The 24,409-nt window shown below is 39.3% G+C and overlaps 1 protein-coding gene across 1 annotated transcript in view; it reads left to right on the top strand.

Moving 5' to 3' along the window:
* The window catches only part of AGTPBP1 (ATP/GTP binding carboxypeptidase 1), a 2,804,614-nt gene that overhangs the window by 1,217,472 nt on the left and 1,562,733 nt on the right, over positions 1–24,409 (top strand). Inside the window, exons 15-16 of the mRNA XM_044060898.1 lie at positions 2,651–2,744; positions 19,439–19,476. Of these exons, the coding sequence (XP_043916833.1) occupies positions 2,651–2,744; positions 19,439–19,476 (132 nt within the window). The remainder of the gene's footprint in view (positions 1–2,650; positions 2,745–19,438; positions 19,477–24,409) is intronic.

Raw genomic sequence — 24,409 nt, 5'->3', positions numbered from 1 at the left:
TCTTAGTGAAGTGTTGTCAATATAATAGTTACCAGAGGTGGATGCCTTCCTGAATGATGCTGTTATGCATTTCTTTGCATTTAGTTTTAGTCCATGGCTCTGACTCCAGTTATTTGTCTGTTTCAGCCCTTCCTGTCGAAGATTTGTGTCAGAGGGGAATTCTGTTACTGCTCCTAATTTGCAATCATTTGCAAATTTAGTCAACCAGAGGCCATTGACTTAGCCTTGATTTCAGTGAAGTAAATGCGAAAAAGGAACTGCCCAGGACCGATCCCTGAGGAACTATGCATGTGACTTGCCACTTTGTACAGGTAGACTCCCCAGTTCTAACCTCCTGGATCCTGTCTGTGAGCCAGCTGGCTATCCACTGGGTGAAATAAGGGTTATACTTAACCTTTTGAGCTTGTTAGCAATGCCCGAGTGGGGTATTAAATGCTGTGGCCAGGTCAAGGTAAGCAGTGTGAACCATTTTGCCCTCATCCATTGCTTTGGTGATCTTCTCGAAGTCCACTAGGCTGAGTAGGCATGACCTGTCTTTGAAACAAAATTGGGTTGGGTCCAGTGTCTGGAGGTTTCCTGTGTCATTATTGATCATTTCCATGATAATTCTTTCCATGGCTTTGCATATGAGACTAATAGGTCTGTAGTTTCCAGGATCTGTAGATCCACCTTTATGCAGAGAAATTACTGTAGCTGTTCTCCATTCATGAGGCACAAAGCCTGTTTAGTGGCTGCAGTTAAATAGCAAGTCCAGAGAGCCTGGTAGGTCCTTTCATGCTATTTAGAAGGTGTCCTGGAATATTGTCTGAGCCCGCTGATGCAGTGTATTTGGCCTTAGAGCCTTAAGGACCTGTAACATGGAGTAGATATCTACTGTATGGCATAGATTATTGATCCATGAAAACACAGATGTAGGATATTAAAGTGGAGGCCAGGCAAAAACCATATCACAAAAATGTGTAAAATATAATATGACTGTATAGGATTCAGGGTTTTCTGAAGGTGTAGGGATACACAAGGAATGGTTTAAGGAAAGGATATAAAGAAACATGGTACAAGCTCAGACAGGTTAAACAACAGAATAGCAGTGCTTAATGGTTCAGTACAATACATTGACAGCAGAATACCAGGAGCTGTGCTGCAATAGCTATAACACAGCAACACAGGAGGATACAGAAATGTTATGCAATGCAGTGTATTATAGGACAGCACTGTGCGTAAGGTTACACTTGTAATACAGCACTGAGCAGTATAACTCTGTATGGCACAAAACCGTGTACAATATTGTCACAACAAATGAGATCAAGTGCCTTATCAGCAGATAATATGTACTAGAGTACAGTACGAATCAAAGCAGCATAATACTCTGCATAATGCAACACTGCTCTGGTTCCACAGCAAGATGTTCCACAGCAAGATGATGTGCATTACAATGCAGTTTAATACTATACGATGTAGTCCCATTCACCAGAAGAAATATAAGAATCCGGCTCGAGTGCCATAGCATAATCCAGTGCAGTGTAACATAGTGGACCACAGCACATAATAGGCTTAGAAGGTAAAGAAGCAACACTACTGAGGCAGGCTTAGCTTACAAATGCAGCATAATGCAGGATCTCAATAGCGTCCACATAATTGGTTGATGGTGCTTGCTGCAGCTGTTGTGTACAACAAAGGGCAGCACTGAGAAATGTGTATAATGCAGTACAACACAACACACAGCTTAGTGCAGCTCTTTGTATAACACATTTTAGCACAGCTCACTTTGTTGTACATATAAGTGCACAATGCAGGATCATTTGCCACATATAACAAAGGTGTGTGGCTTACTAAAGGTGTAGTGCATGCATTAGCAAAACACTGCAGTAAGTTTGATAAGTAGCTAGAAAAATACTGCAGTGTAGTTTACAAATGTAGAAAAGAATGGTTTTCCTTCAGAGAGATATAGTAGAAATTTTGGTCCCTTGAATAGAGATGATGAGTAAATGCACCCACAGAAAACTGGGTAGTGTAGATTATCTCACTGCTGCACATAGCTCAGCTGTTCCCTGGCATTAAAAGTTTGTTTCAGAGTCTTCTCCAGTAAAAACAAGATTAAAGGTGAGCAGCATCTGGCAGCTCAGCACAAAATGAGAGCTAGGTAGCTGAATGCAGCTGATATGAAAGCACACACGAATAGGCAATCAGCAATATAAACACATACCGCACAGCCTTCAGCAACTAAACCTAGTGAAAATGCAGCAAAAGTTCAATCAAAAAAATCCCTAAAAGTGATCAACAGCAGTTTCAGTATTAGCAGAGGAAGTTACTTTCCTGCTAAGAGGTTGTGTTAGTCTTCTGCAGTAAAATGCTGAAGCACAGATGATTGAGCAGTGTCAGACCAGTTCATTTGTAATGTCTTTGCTGTGTGTAATGTTTCATTTACATTTGTTTGCTGACTTAGCAGTGTGTTGCCATTTGCTCAGGTTCTGAGTAAAATAGAAAACTGTTTTCAAGTAATGTAGCTCCTTTGGGATACCAGTGGTAGCTATAGGGATACTCTACTTTTTATGTCCTACGTTTCTAAGGCCTTGCACTTCCAAATGAGCTGAAGTGATTTAGGTACATGATTATGCGATCATTCATGCATACTTTTGTAACTCTCTTCCAGCTGTGAATGCAGTATCATTGGGAAAAAGTGGAGTGGTTGAACTTTTATTTAAGATTGTCGGACCGTTTAGCAAAAAGAATACTGGCCTCTTAAAGTAAGTACAGTAAAATATTATTTTATGCAGTTTCATGTTTTGAGTTATGTTTCCTTCCTTGTACTTTTATTTTTCACTGCTTACAACAAAGAAAAAATAAACAAAGTTGCAAATAAGGTCTTTGTTTTCCAAAATTTAAGGTCAGCTGTTATTTTGGCACAGTTGTTAGCATTTTTGCCTCACAGTGCTTGGGTTCTCTAGTTTGGCTCTCATCTGAAATGCCTTTTATTGTAAAATCTACATATCTACCCTGTGTCTGTATGGGTTTTCATGCAGTGTTTCATTATCCTTCCACATCCCACAGGCATCCTGTAAATTTTTAAGTGATTCTTAAATTTGTCCATATGCACATACTGTATTAGACTGGCATCCGTTCCAGTGTTAGTCTCTATTCTTTGTGCTTGTTGTTGCTTGGATAGGTTTCAGTTCCTCCTTTACCTTAGAATTGACTGTGTGTATCTGAGAATCAATGAATGTAATATGTAGTCACATAAAAATGTCCTCCTTAGATCAGTGTTGCAGAGTATTCCAAACTGTTGGGTTATTTTACTAAATAATCTGGGTGTCCAAACAGGGTACCAAAGCCAAAACCTTCTCCAGAGCCAAGATGTCTACACTCTGACCAGTAGCTTAACTTAATCTCTTCTTATTGTGAAAACAGAAACTGAGAAAAGTGCCATTGAAATTGTTTTGGGAGGTAAAATTCAGTTACTGGCTAGTAAGTACACTGCCTGAATGCTAGCAAAGAAAATAAAAAAAAAGGTGAAAAGAAAACTGGAAATGATTCAGCAGCTGTTCAGCAAAAAGCAGTTCAAGCTTCAACTTTGGTTCAAGAGAACGGTATCCAGTAATTTAGAGGAAACAAATCAAATGCACTCTGAGGTGATTAAAATAAGTGAAACACTGAAATACATACATCACCTCAAGTAACAAGCAGCTGAAAAATAGAAGAAATTTTAGCTGTATAGATGAACTGATGAAACAACAAAAATCAGAGTTTGAAATGAAAAAGCTGGCTGAGTTACGAGGCTGCTCAAGAGCTGTTTCAATAAATGGTAGAGTTAGAAGACAGAGCCCTCAGAGAAAACTTGCGATTTTTTGCTGTACCAGAGAAACAGGAAGGAACATACTGTATTAATTTTATGAAAGTACAAGTAAGCAACTGGACTGGTTTCCTCAGCAGGATTAGTTAATTGAAAAAGTACATTGTGTATATTCCAAACCTGGCCACGAGAAAGTAGCCAAGACCTATACTGGTGAAGGTGCAATCATACCAGCAGAAAGAATTGATTCTGACAAAACTGTGGCAGAAGGCAATGTATTATAAATTTAAGACAGCAGAGTTCTTGCAGAAAATGATTATTCACTGTACACTGGGCAGAAGAGAAGCATGTTTATCCCACAAATCCATGCATGTCAAGAGGCAGGTGTGAGATTCGAGTTACCATTTCTAGCTGTTTTCAAAGTATTTTTTTCCTGGAGGGTCACAGACCATTTTTGATGCAGAACAGGTTAAGGAGGAAATAAAAAAATATATATATCCAACAAAACATGAACCAGCAAGCAGTAGGGAACTCTGCATATCATTCTTTTGACTCTCTAAAGTGAATAGAGAGTCTTTGCCAGTTAAACCTTTTCCATTGTTCCAAAGGAAATTGCTTGAAAGACATACCCCCCCCCCCACAAGAGTTGACTAGAAGAATCAGGCGTACCTTGGACTTGAACCAGAGTCTGGTGTTGGAAGATGGAGATAAACAGGAAGAAGAACATTGCAAAGACATGCGTCTGGAGCATTTCTTTTTGGGTCTCCACTGAAAATTGGCTCATTCTAAGTCAGACTTTCCCTGTAAATGAATTTTAACTAAATAAATAAATAAGAAAGCTAGACTTTTCTTGACAGTGTTAAATGTGGGTGGCCTGTAAAGCATATAACCCACTTTGCCGTTAATGTTTAGAAGGACACTAAAAGGGAGAACAAGTAATTGCAAGTAAAACAATTTTTTTCTTATTAGTATTTGTATAAAACATTCCATGGTATAAACTGCATGTTCTATTAAAGCAATTTTTGTAGTGTGTGATCTGTGGGGGAGTCTTCAGTGAATGTTGTGTGTGTTAAAGATGTTAAGTAAATAAGTACTTTTTTATTCGTAAGAAATGTAGGCTTTGCAGTATAACAAGAGAAGAGAGGCTGGAGAAAAGCAAGTTTAATGTTACTATGCTGCTCTACTGAGTAGGAGCAGGTTATAAAAGTTCATTGATAATATTACACATAGAATTAAGATATTTTCTCTTATTTTTACAAGGGAGATGTCTGTGTTAATTTTCTTGTCTTAAGTTATAAAATAGTGTTTTTTTGTAAGCAAGTAGGCTTTAAAAATAAGACAATGATGAAAGCCATGAAAAATGCCAAGACATTGTCTTTTTTTCCCTTCCATTAGGAAATGCTGTGTGTGTAAGTTAAACCTGCAACTGAAGGCAGATATACATTCTGTTTTGTGTGAAATTTACAAAGATTCATTGCTGAGAACTTTTCCATGGATATGAGCTGTCTGTAAGTGCAAGCAACTTACCTTGAGAGCTCTGAGCATTCTTTGCTGAGAGAAATGTGAAATTTAAAGGTACAGTTGCAGGCACTTGAGTGAAAAATAATTTTAAATTATGGGAAGTGAATAATAGAGAGCATCCCTAGCAGCCTTAATACTTTAATGCATTTAATAGAACAGTGTATAATTTACTTCTGTTTAAAGATAGCTAGTGTACATTTTCTTGGAGCTAAAATTTGTTTTCTGAAAGCATACATTTTTTTTACATCTGAGAGGGGAATAGAGATACAGTAAAGTCTCACTTAACCATAACTCAAGTAACCAGAAAAAAAATTTGAAGAAATACATTATAGTATGAACAATTTAGCTTTTCATGTGTTCCACTCCCCCCCCCATAGAACATATGTTACATTTTTAGAGTTTGAGTTTTAAAAAGGAAGATTCAAATAAATTCCCTGTCTCCCCAACCTGAGAACAAGTCAGACCAAACAAGTCAAATCACTAAAATGTCAACACTCGGTCCATAGTCACTTAGTTTGCATCAGATTGCACATTCTCTCTCTGATCTCTCATACACGCAGTCTTTTCAGCTTTCATACATGCATTCACTCACTCTTTCTCTCTCCAATCTCTCACACCCAGACTGTCTTCAGCTTTCATACATCTCTCCAATCTCTCACCCACAGTGACTTCTGCCTTTGTACATGCATCCACTCTCTATATTCAGTTTATTCAGCTCCAGTCCACTCAGCGTGCCACTGAAAACCGTTCCATGTGCCATGCCTTCTAGTGGAAATATAAGTTTAAAATATAATTATTCCAGCCAGGCCTTTCATTACTGTATTTCAACATTAAAATCTAATCAATACAGTGTTTATGGTATGGTATAGTATAGGGCACAACATTTGTTAGGTCTGTTTTTAGTAGCAACTCTCAAACAACCAGAAACTACACTTATCCAGCATCTACTATCCCCCATGGGTGCCGGTTAACTGAGAGTTTACTGTAAGAAAAGAACAGACAGTAATCAGTGTAAGTGGGAAGAAAGGCTGTAGCATAAATAACATAAATTTTAGGTTAGGTAATGCCTATGGATGCAGCTGTCATCCGCGGGCAGTTATCTGGAGGGTTAAGCTTCATTTTTTCAAGATGTACATAGTTTTTGTGTTTTTTCTAAATTAGTAGAGGGACAGGAGTGTTATGAGAATGTATTTACTTTTTTCTTCGAAGAATTTCAGTAAAACAAAAAGTCTTGAAAAATATGACATAAGGTTCAAATGAAGGTGAGAAGTAACAATTGCATAAACGTTCGGCCTGCCAAACAGTGTGTGTATGTAAAAATTGGAAATAGACATTCAGAAAAACCGTCTTGTATAACAGGTGGGAACAATAGCTTTTTATAATGATGATATGGATAGGGAAAGACCATTGAATTATATCAAGAAATGTAGTGTGCAAATAGCAATGCTGCATGAAACACATTTAGAAAAGAAATGAGCATGAGAATTTGACAGAGAGGATTTTAAGATGGATATTCAGCAGAATATCAGGGACCAAGGAAAATGGGAGTAATGTTACTAATTGCTAGAGGGTTCCAATACTGATAGAAGAGGAAAAAGACAATAATGGTAGATGTGTGGTAGTAGGGGGCTATTGGCAATGGAGGAGAATTAAGATGTGTATTTATACTGCACCAAAAACTGGTATTGTGGAGTTTAATTTTTTATTTTTTGGAGAAATAATCAGCTTTATATCAAGCAATATTACTTATAGGTGGGGACTGGAACTTGATTTGCAATAGTGAGGATGTATCGGGGGTCTAGACGGGATGCTATATTAGGTATGGAAGATGTGACTTCAGTAGTACTGAATTTACTTATTTCTCAAGGTGCAGTAGCTGGACTAGACTAGATAGAAATTATTATATCACAGGAACATTTGCATTTAATTGAAGGCTCTGACACACATCCAATAACTATTTCAGATCATGCACCAATAAAAACCTAAGATAAAAATGCAAGGTAATGAGTTAAAAATGAGACACTGGCACTTTACAAACCTACCTGTTAAAAAGAAAGTAAGTTAAGGAATGGGAATTGGAAATTATTTCAGAGTTAAGGAGGATAGAAATACCTTTTGAAGTTATAGCTAGTGAGTACGGTAAAATGAAAATGGAGTTTAAAAAGGTGAAAATAAGAGTAGCAGATAAGGTTAAGAAGTAATTGGAGTTACTTAGGACTGGCTAAGGTTAAAGTATTGCAGAATAAGGAGAATCTCATAGAACAAGAAGAGATGCAAATGCTGTATACTAAAGGGAAAATAAGGAATTATCTGGAAAATATGAGTTTAGAAAGATTAGTGTTAAGCAACTATTTTTGATAATAACTTCAGAGCACAAAACCTTTAGGAACAACAGCTTAGACAGTAGAAAGATTTTTTGCACTTCAGAAGCCTATAACAAGGAAAAAAAAGCACAGATCCTGTTTTTTTGTTTAGAGACATTTCAGAAATTTTATGGCAATTTGATTATTGTAGAGAAATGTGGAAATCTAGAAAGAACACAAATGCAAGTTTTTCTGGAAGTCTCTGTTTATTATTTTATATATTTTTATTTTACATTTGTTTACCGGGAAAGGCCGACTGGACAAAATGTCCTTTTTCAGTGGAGGCCCGGGTAGAAAAGCTCCACATTTATAAAAAACAGTATGATAAATATACAACGTACAGCTACAAATGTTGATTCAGTCTCAGTTACAAGAACAAAATGAAAAATACATGTTATACATTTCACTAATAGAATCATATAGTCTAAGTAGGAATTAAAAGAATAGCAGTACTATGATTGCAGGTAAAAAACAAGCAAGTTAAGTATGCATATGCTTAGTAGGGTATGCTATTCAAATGCAAAAATAACTGTTTTTGTTCTTTTAGCTGCCTTAAGAGACATCTATTTCCTAACCAAGGTTTGTGAAAGAGCAGGTCCAGGATTCAAGTAGGTGTGACTTTGAGAAGTTTGGAAGTTAGTAGTAGTTCTGATATTTAATGGCAGGGAATTCCAAGTTTTCGCTATGCAGTTTGAGTAAAGTGAAACTCCAGCTACATTGTTAGGTTTGGATATATTTAAGAGGATTTATTAGTGGAATGCAATACCGTGTTATTGGAGTAGTGTATTAGTAGATTTTGAAGTACTGGTGTTTTTTCTGGCTGATTTAGTATTCAGTGGACGAAGGTGGGTTGATTATAAGCAAGTAGCTTTGGTAGTTTGTGCCAAGGTAGCTGTTTTAAAGCAAAACAGCAAACTTTGCAGTTTTATTATAGCAAGTTTCAAGTTTTGCTAGGTCAGATTTCTTAGTATTTGTGAGGCACATAGTAGCATAGAGATAAGATGGATTCTTGCTATAGTGGCCTTTGAAGATTTGTTTAGAAAGAAAAAAAAAACTAAAAAGGTTTCTTCTCCCCATACACCCAAAGAAAAGAAGTGGATGGATTTTTCTCAGAACTTATTTAAGGCTATAATTGCACTTAAGCCACCATCTTTTGCAGGACCTACTACTACCACTCCTTCTCCTTCCACTCCCCAAAAGAGACACGTAGCTGCTACTTCTGAGGATGAAGAGGATGAATTGGACTCTGATGAGCATACCTTGACCTGTTCACCCCAGATTCGTTTGCCTGGCCAAGTGATCTCAAACGATGATTTCATTTCTCCTGACCCCCTGTTGAACAAGCTTCATTTAGGGAAAATATAAACATGATGAAGCATTTCAAATGGGAATCTAAGCAGATATATGAAGTTTAACATAAATAGTATAACCTCTTGAAAGTAAACACCCCTGCTGCTGTACCTGTGTCTTGATGCCTTTGCTTCCACATACACTGCACCAGACTGCCAACCACCAGCTCCTAAAAGACTTGACAGGTTTTACATGGTACCCAAGAACTTGAAATTTCTGCACAAAAACTGTGGCAAATCTTTGTTTTCTATGTCTGCAAATAAACTCTGAGTTAGTATCTGCTGCCAATACTTTTCATTGTTATAAATTCAGCAAGGCGATGGATAGACTGGGGAAAAAGTTTTATACTACTACTACTCTGGCCTTTAGAGATCTGAATTATCAGACTTGGATGACTAGGTACATATTGTCTATTTTGGGCAATTTAAATAAAGCTTTATTTTTCCCTGAGGAAACTGCTAGTAAACAGTAGGCTTCATTAGAGGTGGGTCATGCTTCACAAGTGGCTAGACACAGTATTAAATGCAGCTGTGATGCAGTAGAAACTTCCTGCAGGGCAGCTGCTACAGGTTCTGTGATTAGGAGGTATGCATGTCTATGTATGTATGCAGCCTCTCCCAGAGGATACTAAAGCAAAACTCCTTGACTCTCCTTTAAATAAGGACCTTTTGTTGGGGGTGGATGCTGCCAGTCTTTTCAAACAATTACAGGAACATGGCAAAATTATTGAGGACTGGAGACCATGCTTTATTACTTCTGTGACTAGTTACCAAAGTAATTACCCTGTAAAACTCTCGTCTTTCACTTGCAGGGAATCTAGGCCTTTTCATAAGTGCAATAAAATGCCTAGGAAAAGATTTCAAGGCAAACCAGACACAGATTTTAGATCGGGGAGGCCTCCTTACCCAGACAAGTCTGCCTGACTGCCATCTGTCCCCCTCCCACGCCTTGGTCCATCCCTCCCCCTTTCCAAAGGGCTTACCTCAGCTGGCTACTCATCACTGCAGACAAATGGGTTCTTTCTGTCATTCAAAATGGGGTACAGAATGATCTGGAAAGAAGTGTCTCTGTTAGTTGGCATCCTTTTTCCTCCACAAAATCATGTAGAGTTGTTTGATCCCATCATTCAGACCTTGTTTGAACAAGGCATAATAGAACTGGTACCTCTACCGTATATGGGGAAAAGGGTTGTATTCCAGATAATTCCTCATCCAAAGAAAAGGAGGAGACTGGAGACCAGTTCTTGATCTCTCTACCCTTACCATCCTTCTCTTTGCCCCATCTCTCAAGATACTCTCCCTACAAACTCTGCTTCCATTCATTTGCCATCAGACATTCGTGGTGTATCCGTACCTAAAGGATTACTACCTCCACATTCCTATTCACCTGACATACAAGACATTTTTGAAGTTTTCTACTGGCACATCACAGTTTCAGCTCTCTGCTTTGCCTTTTGGAGACTCTACAGCACCCGGAGTCTTCACAAAGTGCCTTGCTCCATTCATAGTTTACTACAGGACAAAGGGAATACAGCTATTCCCTTACTTGGATGACCTTTTAATACAGGTGCCTTCTCAGCAGATACTCTTGAATCATCACATCTTTACCTTGGCCCTTTTTCAGGGCCTGGGTTTCACAATCAACCAGAAAAAAATCAGCAATAAAGCCATCAAAGGGAATCCAGCTATTCCTTTACTTGGATGACCTTTTAATACAGGCGGCTTTTCAGCAGATAGTCTTGACTCATCGCATCTTTACCTTTGGCCTTTTTCAGGGCCTGGGTTTCACAATCAACCTTTCACAATTACCTACATCTTCATTGTTGTTGAAAACAGTACCCAATGGTGTTGAAGCCAACCCAAGATCTTCTAAATTCCTGTCTCTGCTTCAAATGGGGGATACTGTGAGAACCTAGAATTAGGTGTCCAGATGAGGTCATTCGGCCAGCCATCTTGGAAATTATGTTTTAGCTATTACAGTGGGAAAGCTCGGACCATTGAGTTTTCTGTCTTGAGCCTGACAACAAGAAGGATATTCACCACATCATCTGCCTTGCTGTATTAAGTAAGTAGAGTAGAGTAATTTTTCTAGATTTAGTCAGGAAAGCTTTTTTTACTTGCTCAACTGCACACATGTCATGTAAAATAAATAAATAAATAAATGTAGTGAATCTAATTTAGATATTATTTTTTCTTTGTCTTAGTCTGTCAGTTAGTTTCAAATTTTCCTGTGTTTTGAACTCAGTGGCTTATTGTAAATATTTGTATTCAGTATTTGCATGTTCTTTTATTATGAAATTGTGACTGGTCCTTTTAGAAAGTGTTTAACCTTTGAGAGTGCTTATATTTATTTGGTGACACTGTATGAGTTACTCCAGAAGGCCTAGCTGTCTTGGTAAACTTTTAGCATTTGTATTAGTATTAATATTATACAGTATATTTGGACATCTAATTGGATATCCTTTGCTAAGAGCCTTAGAGTAGCTGATTATGGAGTGTCTGGTGGCAGTTAATAACTACTTTATACTTTAGGCAGAAGGGGGCACAGCAAGTAAATCTGTGCAATTCTTTCTCAGGTGTGTGTATGTGCATGAAAAGTTAAATCTCAGTGTGTGTGTCTGTGTGTGTGCCTGTCAACTACTTGGGGCAGGGGCATGAAGCACTGTTTTTTAGAGTGAGGGTGCTGGAGGACTTGGCTTGGACACTTAGTTGAGGACCTAACCCTACACCTGTACCAGTGGGGAGTCTTACTGGGGGCCTGGAGGGAGACAAATAGAGAGAACTCTAGACCTCAGGGTGAGAGCATTCCCTGTGTGCTCTTAAGGGAAATACTGAGTGTATCCATTTGTATTCCAAGTGAATGTCCCTCTCTACTGTCGGTGGTGAGGATTCAAGCTCCTTGATTGGTCCAAAGAAGGGCCGTTACAGAGGGCAGTAACACAGGTCCTGCATTTAAACTGCATGCCTTAAGAGTGGTCACGGACAACACAGTGGTCATGTGGTACATAAGCTGGGGTGGGGGGACAACATATCTGATCTGTTATGCAGACTGGCTGTGTTGGCATGAGAGCATGCCACAAAACAAATCTCTCCTTATAGTGGTAGATTTTCTGAGCAGATCAAAAGAAAGTCCCCATGATTGGATGCCGAACAGGGAGATGTTCTTCACAGTCAATGCTGCAGCACTGATTCTTAGGTCTTTAGCCCATGACCAGCTTGATCAGAGTCTCTACATCATCCCTAGCTGACATATGTCTGACGACCAGCATCTGAGTATAAGAAGGATGTCCATTGGCACCATCTCCAGTTCTTTAGCCATGCTATCCAATATGATACTACATTTTATCAGATGCTCACAGTCCATCAGTTGGCTGATTTTTTCCACAGTTTCTTATAACTTGTTTTCAGATAAGTACCCCGTTGGGGAATTTTTTCTTCTGATTGTTTTATAAAAAGGTCAATGACTACTTAGTGTGGGAAACAAATCCTGCATAAAGGCTTTCTTTCCTTTTGTCTGTTTTGTCATCTCAGCACAGTGTTTCTAGTTGTCAGAATTGTCCTAGGTTTTGAGCCAAGACTCACAAGTCTAGGGCCAAAGTCCTCACAGCTCATATGGAGTCCGTAGACTCCTTCCACTTCTCCTTAAACTTTGGCTTTGGCTGGTACCTTGACCAAGAAAAGCAAAGATGAAAAGTTGAAGGGAAAGGATTCAGTAGATGCCTGGGATCCTACCTTGTTCAAGTCAACTGACTACCTTTTGCAGCTCTCTGGTCCACTGACTGGTAGGTCCAAGCCCTCTAATTGAAGCTATCAGGAGGCTGCCATGACAGCAGGCCATTCAGTTATGGTTACTCCAGCACCAGCAATGGTTGGGTCTGAAGCTGTTCTGCTGGCTTTGGCTTCTGACCCTCAAGTGTTGGTTACCAAAGGAGATGGTTTATCTTCTTCAGCTGAACAAACTTCAGGAAACCAGGCAGAGTTTGGGGTTGCCCAACTAAATTCTGAGGCCTTTCTTTCTAAATGGGTACTTAAACTAAAGAGACCAATCAGCTTGCCTCAGCAGCTGTTACAGCCCAGGTTGCTGTACAGGACCTTCTTAAGATACCCTAGTATTCATGGCCTTTATAAAATCTAGACAGCTTAGCTAGCCACAGTTGCTTACCCCTGAAGCTTCTCCCAGTAAAAGGAGGGATATTTCTTTTCTGGAAGAATCTGATTCCTCATGCTCTGAAGATAAGGAAGAGTTGTCTTATTCTGAACATTTACCCTTTCAATCATACCCCAACTGTGACTCCAATATTAACCTCTCATCTGCTTCTCTTACTGAGGATTTATCTTTTGGGGATACCTTGCATAAAATGAGAGAATTTCCTCAGACCCCAAAACCCATTACTGAGAGCTTCTAAGTCTGATGTCCCCCAGATCACTGGCTATTCCTCTGGATCATGTAGTGTTAGATTATGTCTTTGATGCCGTAAGTGCACCCTGCCTTTCTGCCCGATGCCATCAGTGCACCCTAACTTTCTGCCCCCCTGCCTCAAGAAAAACAGATTGTTTCTACAGAGTGCTTGACACTCACAAGCACCTCCACAAAAATCCACAAACCAATCCTTCAGTAATGTGTACTGAATCCACCAGGTTGTCCCTAAAGGTGCAGCCCAGACACCTTTTACCTAATGAAAGAGAAAGTAGATTGTTAGATTTGGTAAAAAGATGCATCATCTGTTGTCCTCTCTGAGGATTCTTAATTGTCATTTTCATATGTTAAAGTACTTAGTCTTTATAGAAAATTTGGCTGGTTTTGGGCTTCTGCAGACCCAAGAATCTGTACTGCAACATTGATCTACTCTGGTAAGTGTAATACAACTGTACTATCTTGCTAAACATAGTCCACAAGGTTGGGGTGTCACAGATAGACCTCTTTGCCTTCATTGACAACAAACAACTTATGCTCTTTTGCACCAGGACTTACTGTCCTCAAGCGTAGAATATAGGTTGAATGCCCTTTCTTTGGAAAGGGAGGTTCTTATTTGACTTCCTTCCACTTCCTCTTCTTCCTAAGGTTGTCTAAAAGATCTATAGAGAATACCCAAAGGTCAAATTAGTAACTCCCATTTGATTAAGGCAGTACTGGCTACTCCTGTTCTTCCTTCTAGCCAAGGACCTTCACAAGAAACTCCTTTCCACAATGGACTTGCTCACACAACAGAAAGGCTTACTAGTTCATCCCACTCTGTCATCTCTCACCCTGATGTTATGGAGAGTAGTCTTTTGTTCCCTGTAGACACCAGACCAGTTTTCTGAGGACATGCTTAAGGTTCTCCAGGAGGCAAGAAAACATAAGACCAGAAAATCTTACATAGAAAAATGGAAAAGATTTACTGTATGGTATCAGATTAAAAAAAAAAAAACAGGAGCCCAGTACAGACTAATGGCCACAGGTCCTCCCTTATTTGTGAGAGCTGCTGTTGTCTGGTCTAGTATAATCATCTAAGGCACACATTCTTCTGATATCTGCATGCTTACCTCTGGATCCTTTGCTTCTGGCCAGGCTAGAGGTGAAAGTTCTTAAAAGGTGTACTCCACCTGAAACCTGCAGGAAAGCTGTAAGTCCTGCTTGGGACCTCAACTTTGTGCTGGAAAAACGCACACTCCTTCCTTTTGACCCAGCACCAACTGCATATCTCATATTCTGTACTTTTAAAACTATTCTTCTGGTAGCCCACATTTCTACCAGATGAGCATCCAAACTGCAGGCCCTTATGGCAACCCATCCCTTTCTTATTTTTCATAAAGGCAAAGTGTTTTTAATGGCCAATTAATCTTTCATACCTAAAGTAGTAAATGAACTGACTCTCAATTAGGCCATAAATCTTCCCACTTTTTCCCTAATCCACAAAATAAGGGAGAAAGAATTCTACCTCGCATCTCTGAAGAGCAGGTTGTAAACGCCCTCTTTAAGACCAAAAGCACAGCTTCTATGGGACCAGGTAACATCCCAGGCTGTGTCCTACATGGGCTCCACCAAGAATTATCAACACCATTGGGTACTGTTTTCAACTGTAGTCTAAGAACCGGCTTCATGTGCTTCCACCGACCCCGGGAACTATAGAACTATTAGCCTGAGTAACCTTATCTGCAAGGTCATGGAGCAAATCACCATGGACCTTATCAACAATGAAGATGTAGGTAATCTCCAAACACTTGGCCCTACTCAGTTTGGATTTGTCAAAGGGAGATCATGCCTGTTAAACCTGGTGGACTTCTTCAAGACACTGTCACCAAGGCCCTGGATGAGGGGAAATCTGTGCATACAACCAAGGCGTTTGACACTGTCCCCCACTCAGGCATCATTGACAAACTCACCCAGCTGGGTGTCAATCCATATATCATTAGATGGGTCACTAACTGGCTCAATGATGGAACACAAATAGTCAAAATAAGGGAATCCACCTCCAACAGCAGACCTGTAACCAGTGGTGTTTCACAGGGATCAGTCCAGGGACCTCTGCTGTTTGGAATCTATTTCTCCGAAGTACAAGCAAAAATTAACGGTATCTGGCTGACAAAGTTTGCTGATGACTTTAAACTGGGAGTGGTCATAGAATCTCCAAATGATGTCAACAATCCTACAAGAGGGTCTTACACAAACAAATGATTGGTGCCAAAGTCATGGTGTTAAACTCAATGCAAAAAAAATGTATTATCCCTTTTGGTAACAGCGATGTTCCTGCTAATGCCACATCAGTAGTAACACCCTAAGTACAGTTTCAGTGGTGGGGAGACCTGGGCACACAGGTTTACAGCAACCTTACCTTTGACCCCCATGTCTCCACAGTGGAAAGAAGGGCATTCTGTATGGCTCATCTCATAAGTAAGGGCATTGCCTCCAGAGAAAAAAAAAGAAGTTATAACCTTCCTGTACTCTTGCCTCATCAGCCCAATAATTGAGTACAATGCCTGTTTTGGTATGTACCTTTTGAAGCACCTGCAGCAATTGGAGAGACCACAAAGGTTCCTCACAAGGAAAAGTCAAGCTGTTCAGCATCTGCCCTATGTGGATCATCTGAAATCAGTGTCAATTTATTCTGTCTCATACAGACTAGTCAGAGGCAAACTCTGCTTTGCATACAAGGCAATCTCTGACCCTGCTTTATTGGAAATGCATATCTGCAAGTCAATTGGTACATAGGTTACTTTCTCTAAAGATCTTAACCTGGTATGTGACATTAATAGAACCTGCTGGAGGGACAGATTTGTCTCCCAGAGGTTACCACACCTTTGGAACAGACTCCCACTTCATGTCAAACAGAGCACCTCATTGGTCCTTTTCAAACTCAGTCTGGACAATTGGATGGTTAACCATAAATTCACCCTGGGGGTTCCACCTGTCTCTCTCTTGGACAGGAGAAATAGGTGCTGATCATGGGAATAAGGGTAGAACTTGGCTAGGCTTGTAAGGGCCTTAGTTCCTATGATCCTACAATCCTACATTCTCTTGATGGGCTTAGGCAGCTCAGATTCTGCCTGGATAAGACTAAGGATATCCACAAGTCTGACCATGTGTTTCTCTTGCCAAGATTCCATATTAGGAAACCCAGATTTAAAGCAAAATATTACTAACTGGCTGACTAAATCCAGTTCCCTTTGCTACACTCAACATGGCAAAAGCTTACCTAGTCCAACAAAGGGTCATTCTACTAGAGTAGTGTCTTCTCCTGGGGCCTTTTACAAAGGGAATTAATCAAGAACTGTTTTAGAAGCTGCTGCTAAGTGTGCTGTGCATAGTTTCACCAAACATTACAGAGTGGATGCCTTTTTTAAATCCAGAGCCTCTTTGCCAGGGCAGTTCTCTCTGGATCACTAGACAATTCTCCTGTTTTCCTTCCAGCCACCCTTCACAACTGTTAAGCTTTGGAAGTCACCCAACAGTTTGGAGTACTATGGTAGTGATTTCAGTCAGGACATAGTACAGTTGTGTAAGAACTTACCATAAGAGTAGATTTCCTGCTGGTCACTGTTGCAGTATTTCTTCCCTCCCTACCATCCCTTTCTCTGATTCTTCCTTACATTTTCCTCCTGGATTGAGGAGGATTACTGTCTTTTTGCCTCTACCCTTTTAGCTGACCAGTGGATTTTGCCTCTCGGGTCTCTTCAGGATTACTGGCATGAAGATAGTCTGAGGACATATGCTTACACATCTGCTTATGTACCCTTAGGATCAAACATCCAACGTGCGACTCTCTGGAAGGTTTTGGCTTTGGTACCCTGGCCAGGCATCCAGATTATTTGGCAAGATAACCCAACAGTTTAGAATACTGCAACAGTGAACAGTAGGACATCTACTGTTATGGTAAGTTCTTACGTAACTGTTTTTTTATCAGTAATATCAAAGTTTTCTGGTTTCCATTTTTATAAAGTGTCAAAGTTACTGTAGTAGAGACAGTTGATACAGTTACTACAGTCTGTATTCGTTTTATTTGTGAGTGAGGCCTGAGCATCCTTAATGTGCTTCCACCCTCTGGGTATGGTGAAATGCTGTAGTCCTTGTATTCGTTGGGCTGAGGATAATTATTTTGTTTGGCTGTCACTACAGGACCTCACAATTTAAGAGCACAGTAGATGGTGTCTTGTACTACAGCACTATATCTGTAGTTCAGGGAAATTCTGACAGTTACTATAGCTACCCCATTGTAAAATATTTCACAGTGTTGATTGCAGAATTAGACCTGTGTGAAATGCAACATCTCCTTATTTTGTTGTACCAGTGTTTGAAATTGAGATATTTTTCTAGTTGCTTTTTGCTATTGTGCCTGCCGGTCATCAAGCCTTGCCTTATCTGTCTTGAGTCTTTTCGTTCCCCATGCTGTGTATCTCCAGTATGAAGGCAAGAGCTGACCAGAGAGGCCGTCATTTAGGCAGCTGTTGAGGAAGTTTGTTCCCTTGATGGCATCCTGGTAATAAGGTCATTGTAGTTATAGTCCTAAAACCTTCCCTAGGTTGGTGATATGACCCTATTTCCCACAGCAGCTACTATGTCTTTCCCATAGAGCACACACTGCTTTGCACCTATGAATGGTTACCAGCAATTGGTGACTTAGTGAGCCAAATACCTTCCCTCCACGGCCACATATGCTTTCTTTTTCTAAGGGGTTGTGGCAATCCTCTGCGCCACCTCCCTCAGTTATGGGCACATCCCTCCTACACACACCGACTTCAACAGATGCCTGCTGCTAATTAAACCTAGGCTGCCTAGGTGCATGTGTAGTCAGGGCTGTATCCCTGTACACTACTGGAACTTACAAGGTGGGATCATCTTTACTGAACTGGATGTTACATGGATCTTCCCTCCTCTTTGACATGATTGCCTGAGAATTCAGCATCAACCATTTCATTAGAGTGTTTACTCTTCTGTAGTTAGGCATGTGAAAACAGGCTGCTAGTACCTTTGTTGGGAAATGACTTACCTAGGATGCTACCAGTACAGCACTGAAATTCAGATATGTGACTCAGTGCTGTGTTCCTGCAGTTGAATCGCACTGTTAATAAATGCTGAATTGCATTTTGTTTGTCATGTAAATTGACTTTAGTTTAGTTTGTCTTTATACACACAGTGTTATTGAGTATTTGTGTTGTTACTTGAGAGCATACTTCACAACCTATAACCAGACGAAATCTGGAGAAAGCCAAAAATAATGGAGGGTGTAGACCAAGTTTAAATGTTATGAACTTGGAAAGTTGCTAGATTTTGTTAGCATGCATTTTCTGAAGGATATGAAGTCTAAAGCTCAAGTGCACATTATTTAATTACTGTAATCCTCAGTAATTTGCCAGAAAACGACACATTTTATGAGAAACAGACCAAAAATATGAGGGGAAAAATCTGTACAGTTGAGAGGCATGCTTGAGAGATGTCAAGGTATATATACCTAAAGATTATCTTAGTATTGAATATCTTGTGGAGAACACAGCCATTCAACCCTTTGCATGGATCTATCATCATCTTTTTCTCGACTGTATGTGGGCTCACTGTCCTAAGACTGGGGCTGTTGTCAGTTTATATTACGTTATAGATGTTGGTTCCATTGCTTAAGAGTGCAGCTCCACCATGGTAGTGAGTCACCTGCTTTTCCCGTAAAAGGTTAAATAAAGCAAAAAGAAGCAAAAAGTGTAATTTGGATGGTAGAACATTTCAAGTCAGCATGTTTACAACTGAAGAAGTGTGAAGGTTCTAATAAGAATATGCTACCCAGTTACTCATAACTTTGATGGTTTTATGTGTTTAAGTTCTGCACTGAATATAGTTTAAAATCAGAATTTTTGAGGCTAAATAAACAAGGCCTTTAAATGGTTATTTTAGTTAACTTTCAATAAATATTTAGAGTGATGATGTTTTCTTTTCTTTTCTCTCTTTACAGGGTTACACTTGACACACTTGCTTCATTGCTGAAGTCTAGTATGTATTTTTTTTTACGTATTTCTCAGTAATTAAAATTACTTTTTCTAACCTTCAAAATGACACGTAATTGAGCTTAATGTAATGAACATCTCAAGCTTCTGTTTCCATGTTGATTGTGCAGCATATGTATCACTTGTAATGAAATGCTGAATTAATTTCCTATGGCACAGGCACTAAGCACTTGAAGGTTATGATGGTATCCTTAAAGTGGGATGTGTTTTATTCTGAGGCTTGCTGGATGACGGCTCAGGCCACTGGTTTGATTTTATTTCACTAAAAATTTCATTCAGTGAAGGCTGTATGCTGCTTTGCAAGTAGCTGGAGTCATGACCATATCAGGTAACGTCATACTGTGTAGCACTGACTTTCAGACTTTAATACTTTAGATTGGAAATTGGAAGATGCTGAGATAGAGACAGTACATCAGGACACAGTACTTCTGTGAGCATGTGATGGTGTTTGCAAAATTAAATTTTAATCCTAGACCATACTTTTGCCAGAATTTACATAAAAAAATGCTGAACCTGGAGCACTTTGACAGACAAGGAACTACTATCCTGTGAATTCCCATGTCATTTCTAGAGGTGGAATGTGAGGTAATTTGTTAAGGGGTGTGCAACCCTTTACTGTAGAATTAGTTTACAAGTTGACTATTCTGCACAGCCTATGGAGGTACAGGGCTAACTCTTTACATGTACTAACTACAAGCATGAAACTGCACAAGGTTTTCTTCATGTGTAGAGCACTGAAGAGATATGCAGATAAAATGTCCATATTCATGTTTGTTCTTTATGTCCCAGAGTGTTGTAGTGAAGTTTGAGAGAAATGAATTCTCAGTTCTGTATTTCTTAATGAAATACAATATGAATCCTAGCTGAAGACCAGTGCCCAAAGGATATTAAAATGTTACAACAGGTAACTGACATAAGAGTTGCATTTCATTTTGAGGCAGTCTTACCACAGACCATATGTAGACTGACATACAATTGACCGTGTAGGATGGCCACGGTGGTGCATCAGTTAGTGTTGTCACCTCACAGCAAGAGGTTCTCTGGTTCAGTACTCGGCTGGGTGCCTTCTGTGCATAGACTGCATGTCCTCCCCGTTGTTGCATGAATTTCCTCTGGGTGCTCTGATTTCCTCTCACATTCCAAAGACATGTAATAGGTGGATTGGACACTCTAAATTGGCCATAGTTGTGAATATGTGTGCGAGTGACTGGTATGGATGAACTACCGCTGCAAGGCTAGCCACCTGGTGGTGTAAACCTTGGCTCGAGATGATTGTCACTATTGAAAGCAACACCCTGACCCCATGTGCAAAGTAGGAAAAAGGGGTTGAGGATAGATGGATGGATACAATTGACAGTGGAAGCCTTTCCTGAACTGTGTTTTTTCCTGCCAGACTGTTTCATCCTTTTTTATGGGAGAAGTGCTGAAAAGCCAATCTTAGCACACTACTTTGTTGTTGTCATCCTAATTGAAGCTATTAGAAGGGAGTATTGTCACACACTTGAATGTGAACACATCAAAAGAAGAATGCATGTTCCCCCAACCCCACCCCAGGACATCAGTAGCTGCTTAAGAAGTTTTGTCCAGAATTGCCAAGATAATTTCATTTGATTGGTACTATGGAATTGCTTCAGAGCTCTAGCCAGTGAAATGTGTAGGAAAAACATTATGTGGATAATGATGACCATGCTTTACTGTTGCAGAGCATTATGTGAGAGTTCACGGTATCATCACTGCAGAGTGCAGCAGTATTAAAAGCCATTTGAGCAAGTTTGCTCCAGTTACTCCTGATGCTGTCAGGATATTAGAAAAGGTAAATGTCTGTGTGTTTTATGTGAAAAATTGAATGCCAAAGGGTTGCTTTTCCTGTAACTATTGCTGCTACTATTATGGTTGCAAGAAAGCAAGCAAAAAAAGCCCAAAGAATTAACTGTGTGGTGTGAAATAAATCCAAGATAAGCGATGAAGCACGCACACAGACACACAGACACACAAAGCAATCATCACATGAAAATTAATGTATTTAATAGAAAAACTGGTAAGCGCTTTAGCTATATAAAGTAGCTTCTTCGGACAAAAAGTGAGAACACATTTAAATAGAATTACATCACTACCTGTATCACATTTTAAAGATACAGATACCTGATTTTTATAATACACAAAACAAAAACCATACTTTTAAGAGATGTATAAAAGTAAAAAAATCTAAAGAATAAAAATGTCATATGTGTGCAGAATTGCTTCTTCCTCAAATCCCTAGATTTTTAAAACTGGGCGTAGAGGGACATGTTCATTTAATTCATGACTCTTATGGGACTGCAGTGAGATTATCCATCCAGAGCATTTTTGAATGATCTATAGTGGATATAAAAAGTGTACACACCCCTGTTAAAATGCCTGCTTTTTGTGATATAAAAAAATGAGACCGCAATAAATCATTTTAAAACTTTTTCCATCTTTAATGTGACCTGTAACCTGTACAATTCAATTGAAAAACAAACAAATCTATTAGGGGAAAAATATAAAAAGTAAAAAGTGAACAATAAGCTGGTTGCATAAATGTGCACACCCTTAAACTAATACTTTGTTGAATCACTTTTTTATTTAATTACAGCAGTCACTCTTCTTGGTACATACCTGCCATCAATTAAAGAGACTTTGATTAACCCCAAATAAAGTTCAGCTGTTCTAGTAGGATTTTCCTGACATTTACTCAGTTGCCTCCTACAGCAAAAGCCATGGTTCACAGAGAGCTTACAAAGCATCAAAGGGATCTCATTGTTGAAAGGTATCAGTCAGGAGAAGGGTACAAAAAAATTTCCACAGCATTGGATATACCATGGAACACAGTGAAGATAGTCATCAAAAAGTGGAGAAAATATGGGACAACAGTGACATTGCAAAGAACTAGACGTCCCTCCAAAATTGATGAAAAGACAAGACAAAAATTGGTCAGGGAGGCTGCAAAGTGACCTACAGCAACATTGAGGGAGCTGTAGGAATTTCTGGCATGTACTGGTTGTGTGTACTACATGTGACAACAATCTCCTATATTCTCCATATGTCTGGGCTATGGGGGAGGATTGCAAGACAGAAGCCTTTTTTTACAGAGAAAAACATCCAGGTCCAGTTAAAATTTTCAAAACAACACATCACATCTCCCAAAAGCACTTGGGAAAATGTGTTATGGTCTGATGAGACCAAGGTTGAACTTTTTGGCCACAATTCCAAAATGTATGTTTGGTGCAAAAACAACACTTCGCATCACCAAAAGAACACCATCCCCATGGTGAAGCTTGGTGGTGGCAGTGTCATGCTTTGGGGTTGCTTTCTTCAGCTGAAACTGGGGCTTTAGTCAAGGTGGAGGGAATTATGAACGTTTCCAAGTACCAGTCACTTTTGGACCAAAACCATCAGGCGTCTGCTAGAAAGCTGAACATGAAGAGAAATTTCACCTTTCAGCATGAAAATTACCCCAAGCATACATCCAAATCAACAAAAGAATGGCTTCACCAGAAGAAAATTAAAGTTTTGGAATGGCCCAGACAGAGCCCAGACCTAAATCCAATAGAAAATCTTTGAGGTGACCTGAAGAGGGCTGTGCATAAGAGATGCCCTTGCAATCTGACAGATTTGGAGTGCTTTTGCAAGGAAGAGTGGGCAAATATTGCCAAGTCAAGATGTGCCATGCTGATAGACTCCTACCCAAGAAGACTGAATGTTATAATTAAATCAAAAGGTGCTTCAACAAAGTATTAGTTTAAGGGTGTGCACAATTACGCAACCAGCTTATTGTACTTTTTTTATTTTTTATATTTTCCCCTAACAGATTTGTTTTTCAAGTGATTTGTACAGGTTGTAGGTCAAATTAAAGGTGGGAAACGTTTTGAAATGATTTATTGTGGTCTCATTTTTTTATATCACAAAAACCTGGCATTTTAACAGGTGTGTGCACTTTTTATATCCACTGTATATATGTTAAGCAAGAGTGGTTTATATCTGACCTTAGATGCGAGATCACTTTTCACATTAATTCCATATGAACAAGAAATTGTGATGGTAAAGAACTTTTTGTCACACTATAGTAGTTCTGACCATGCTTGTTTTGAGTTGATTAGCTTTTGGTCTGAAGAAGCTATTTTATATAGCGAAAGTGCTTACCAGTTTTACTGTTAAATACATTCAGTTTAATGGGTGGTTGTTTTACTTGTGTGTGTGTGTTTCTTTATCACCTATCCTGGATTTATTTCACACAACACTGTTAATTATTTGGGCTTTCTTTGCTTGCATTGTTGTTTACTGTTTGATTAGGCATTGGAGCATGGCCGAAAGTTACACTGAGAATTTGGAGCTTGACTGTAACTCACAGAGACGGGTAATGAGTTCAACTAAAGAAAGGTTGGTGAAGTTCCTAAAAATGAGTAGTTCCCACTTTTACTGGGAGATATACAGGTGGAAGTCATCAACAATGATGGTGCTGGAGGTGAGTGGAAGCTGTTTTATGAGAAGCTAAGACATTTGGGGAATTTGTTCAGCTTAAAACATATACAGTTAGAGACTATATTCTGAAGCCTGCATAGAACTGAAAATTATTCCTAGGGGGTTGCGGGTGCTGAATATGCCTACTTATGGCACCCGATACTCAGATTTACTAGCACTGTGCAAACAAATTAATCTTTTTGGCTATAACCATCATTCTGGTCATATTTGGGATCGCTACAGACCAGATCAGTTGAAATTTGTTGTAACAACATTATTATTTAGCGCTAAGGCTTTCTGGTTGGTGTTGTGCGTTCGGGTTTTTGATTTGGGGGAACTGTGGTGTTAAGCCCTTTTATTGAGACTCATATTGCGCCTCTTTAACCAGGTACTGTATTTATATACTGTTTTTTCATCGAGAACTCATAATTGGATTTGGA

Source organism: Protopterus annectens, chromosome 2.part0, assembly GCF_019279795.1.
Source record: "Protopterus annectens isolate FY-2018-M chromosome 2.part0, PAN1.0, whole genome shotgun sequence".
NCBI lineage: Eukaryota > Metazoa > Chordata > Ceratodontiformes > Protopteridae > Protopterus > Protopterus annectens.
This window is presented reverse-complemented; position numbering and strand designations above follow the sequence as displayed.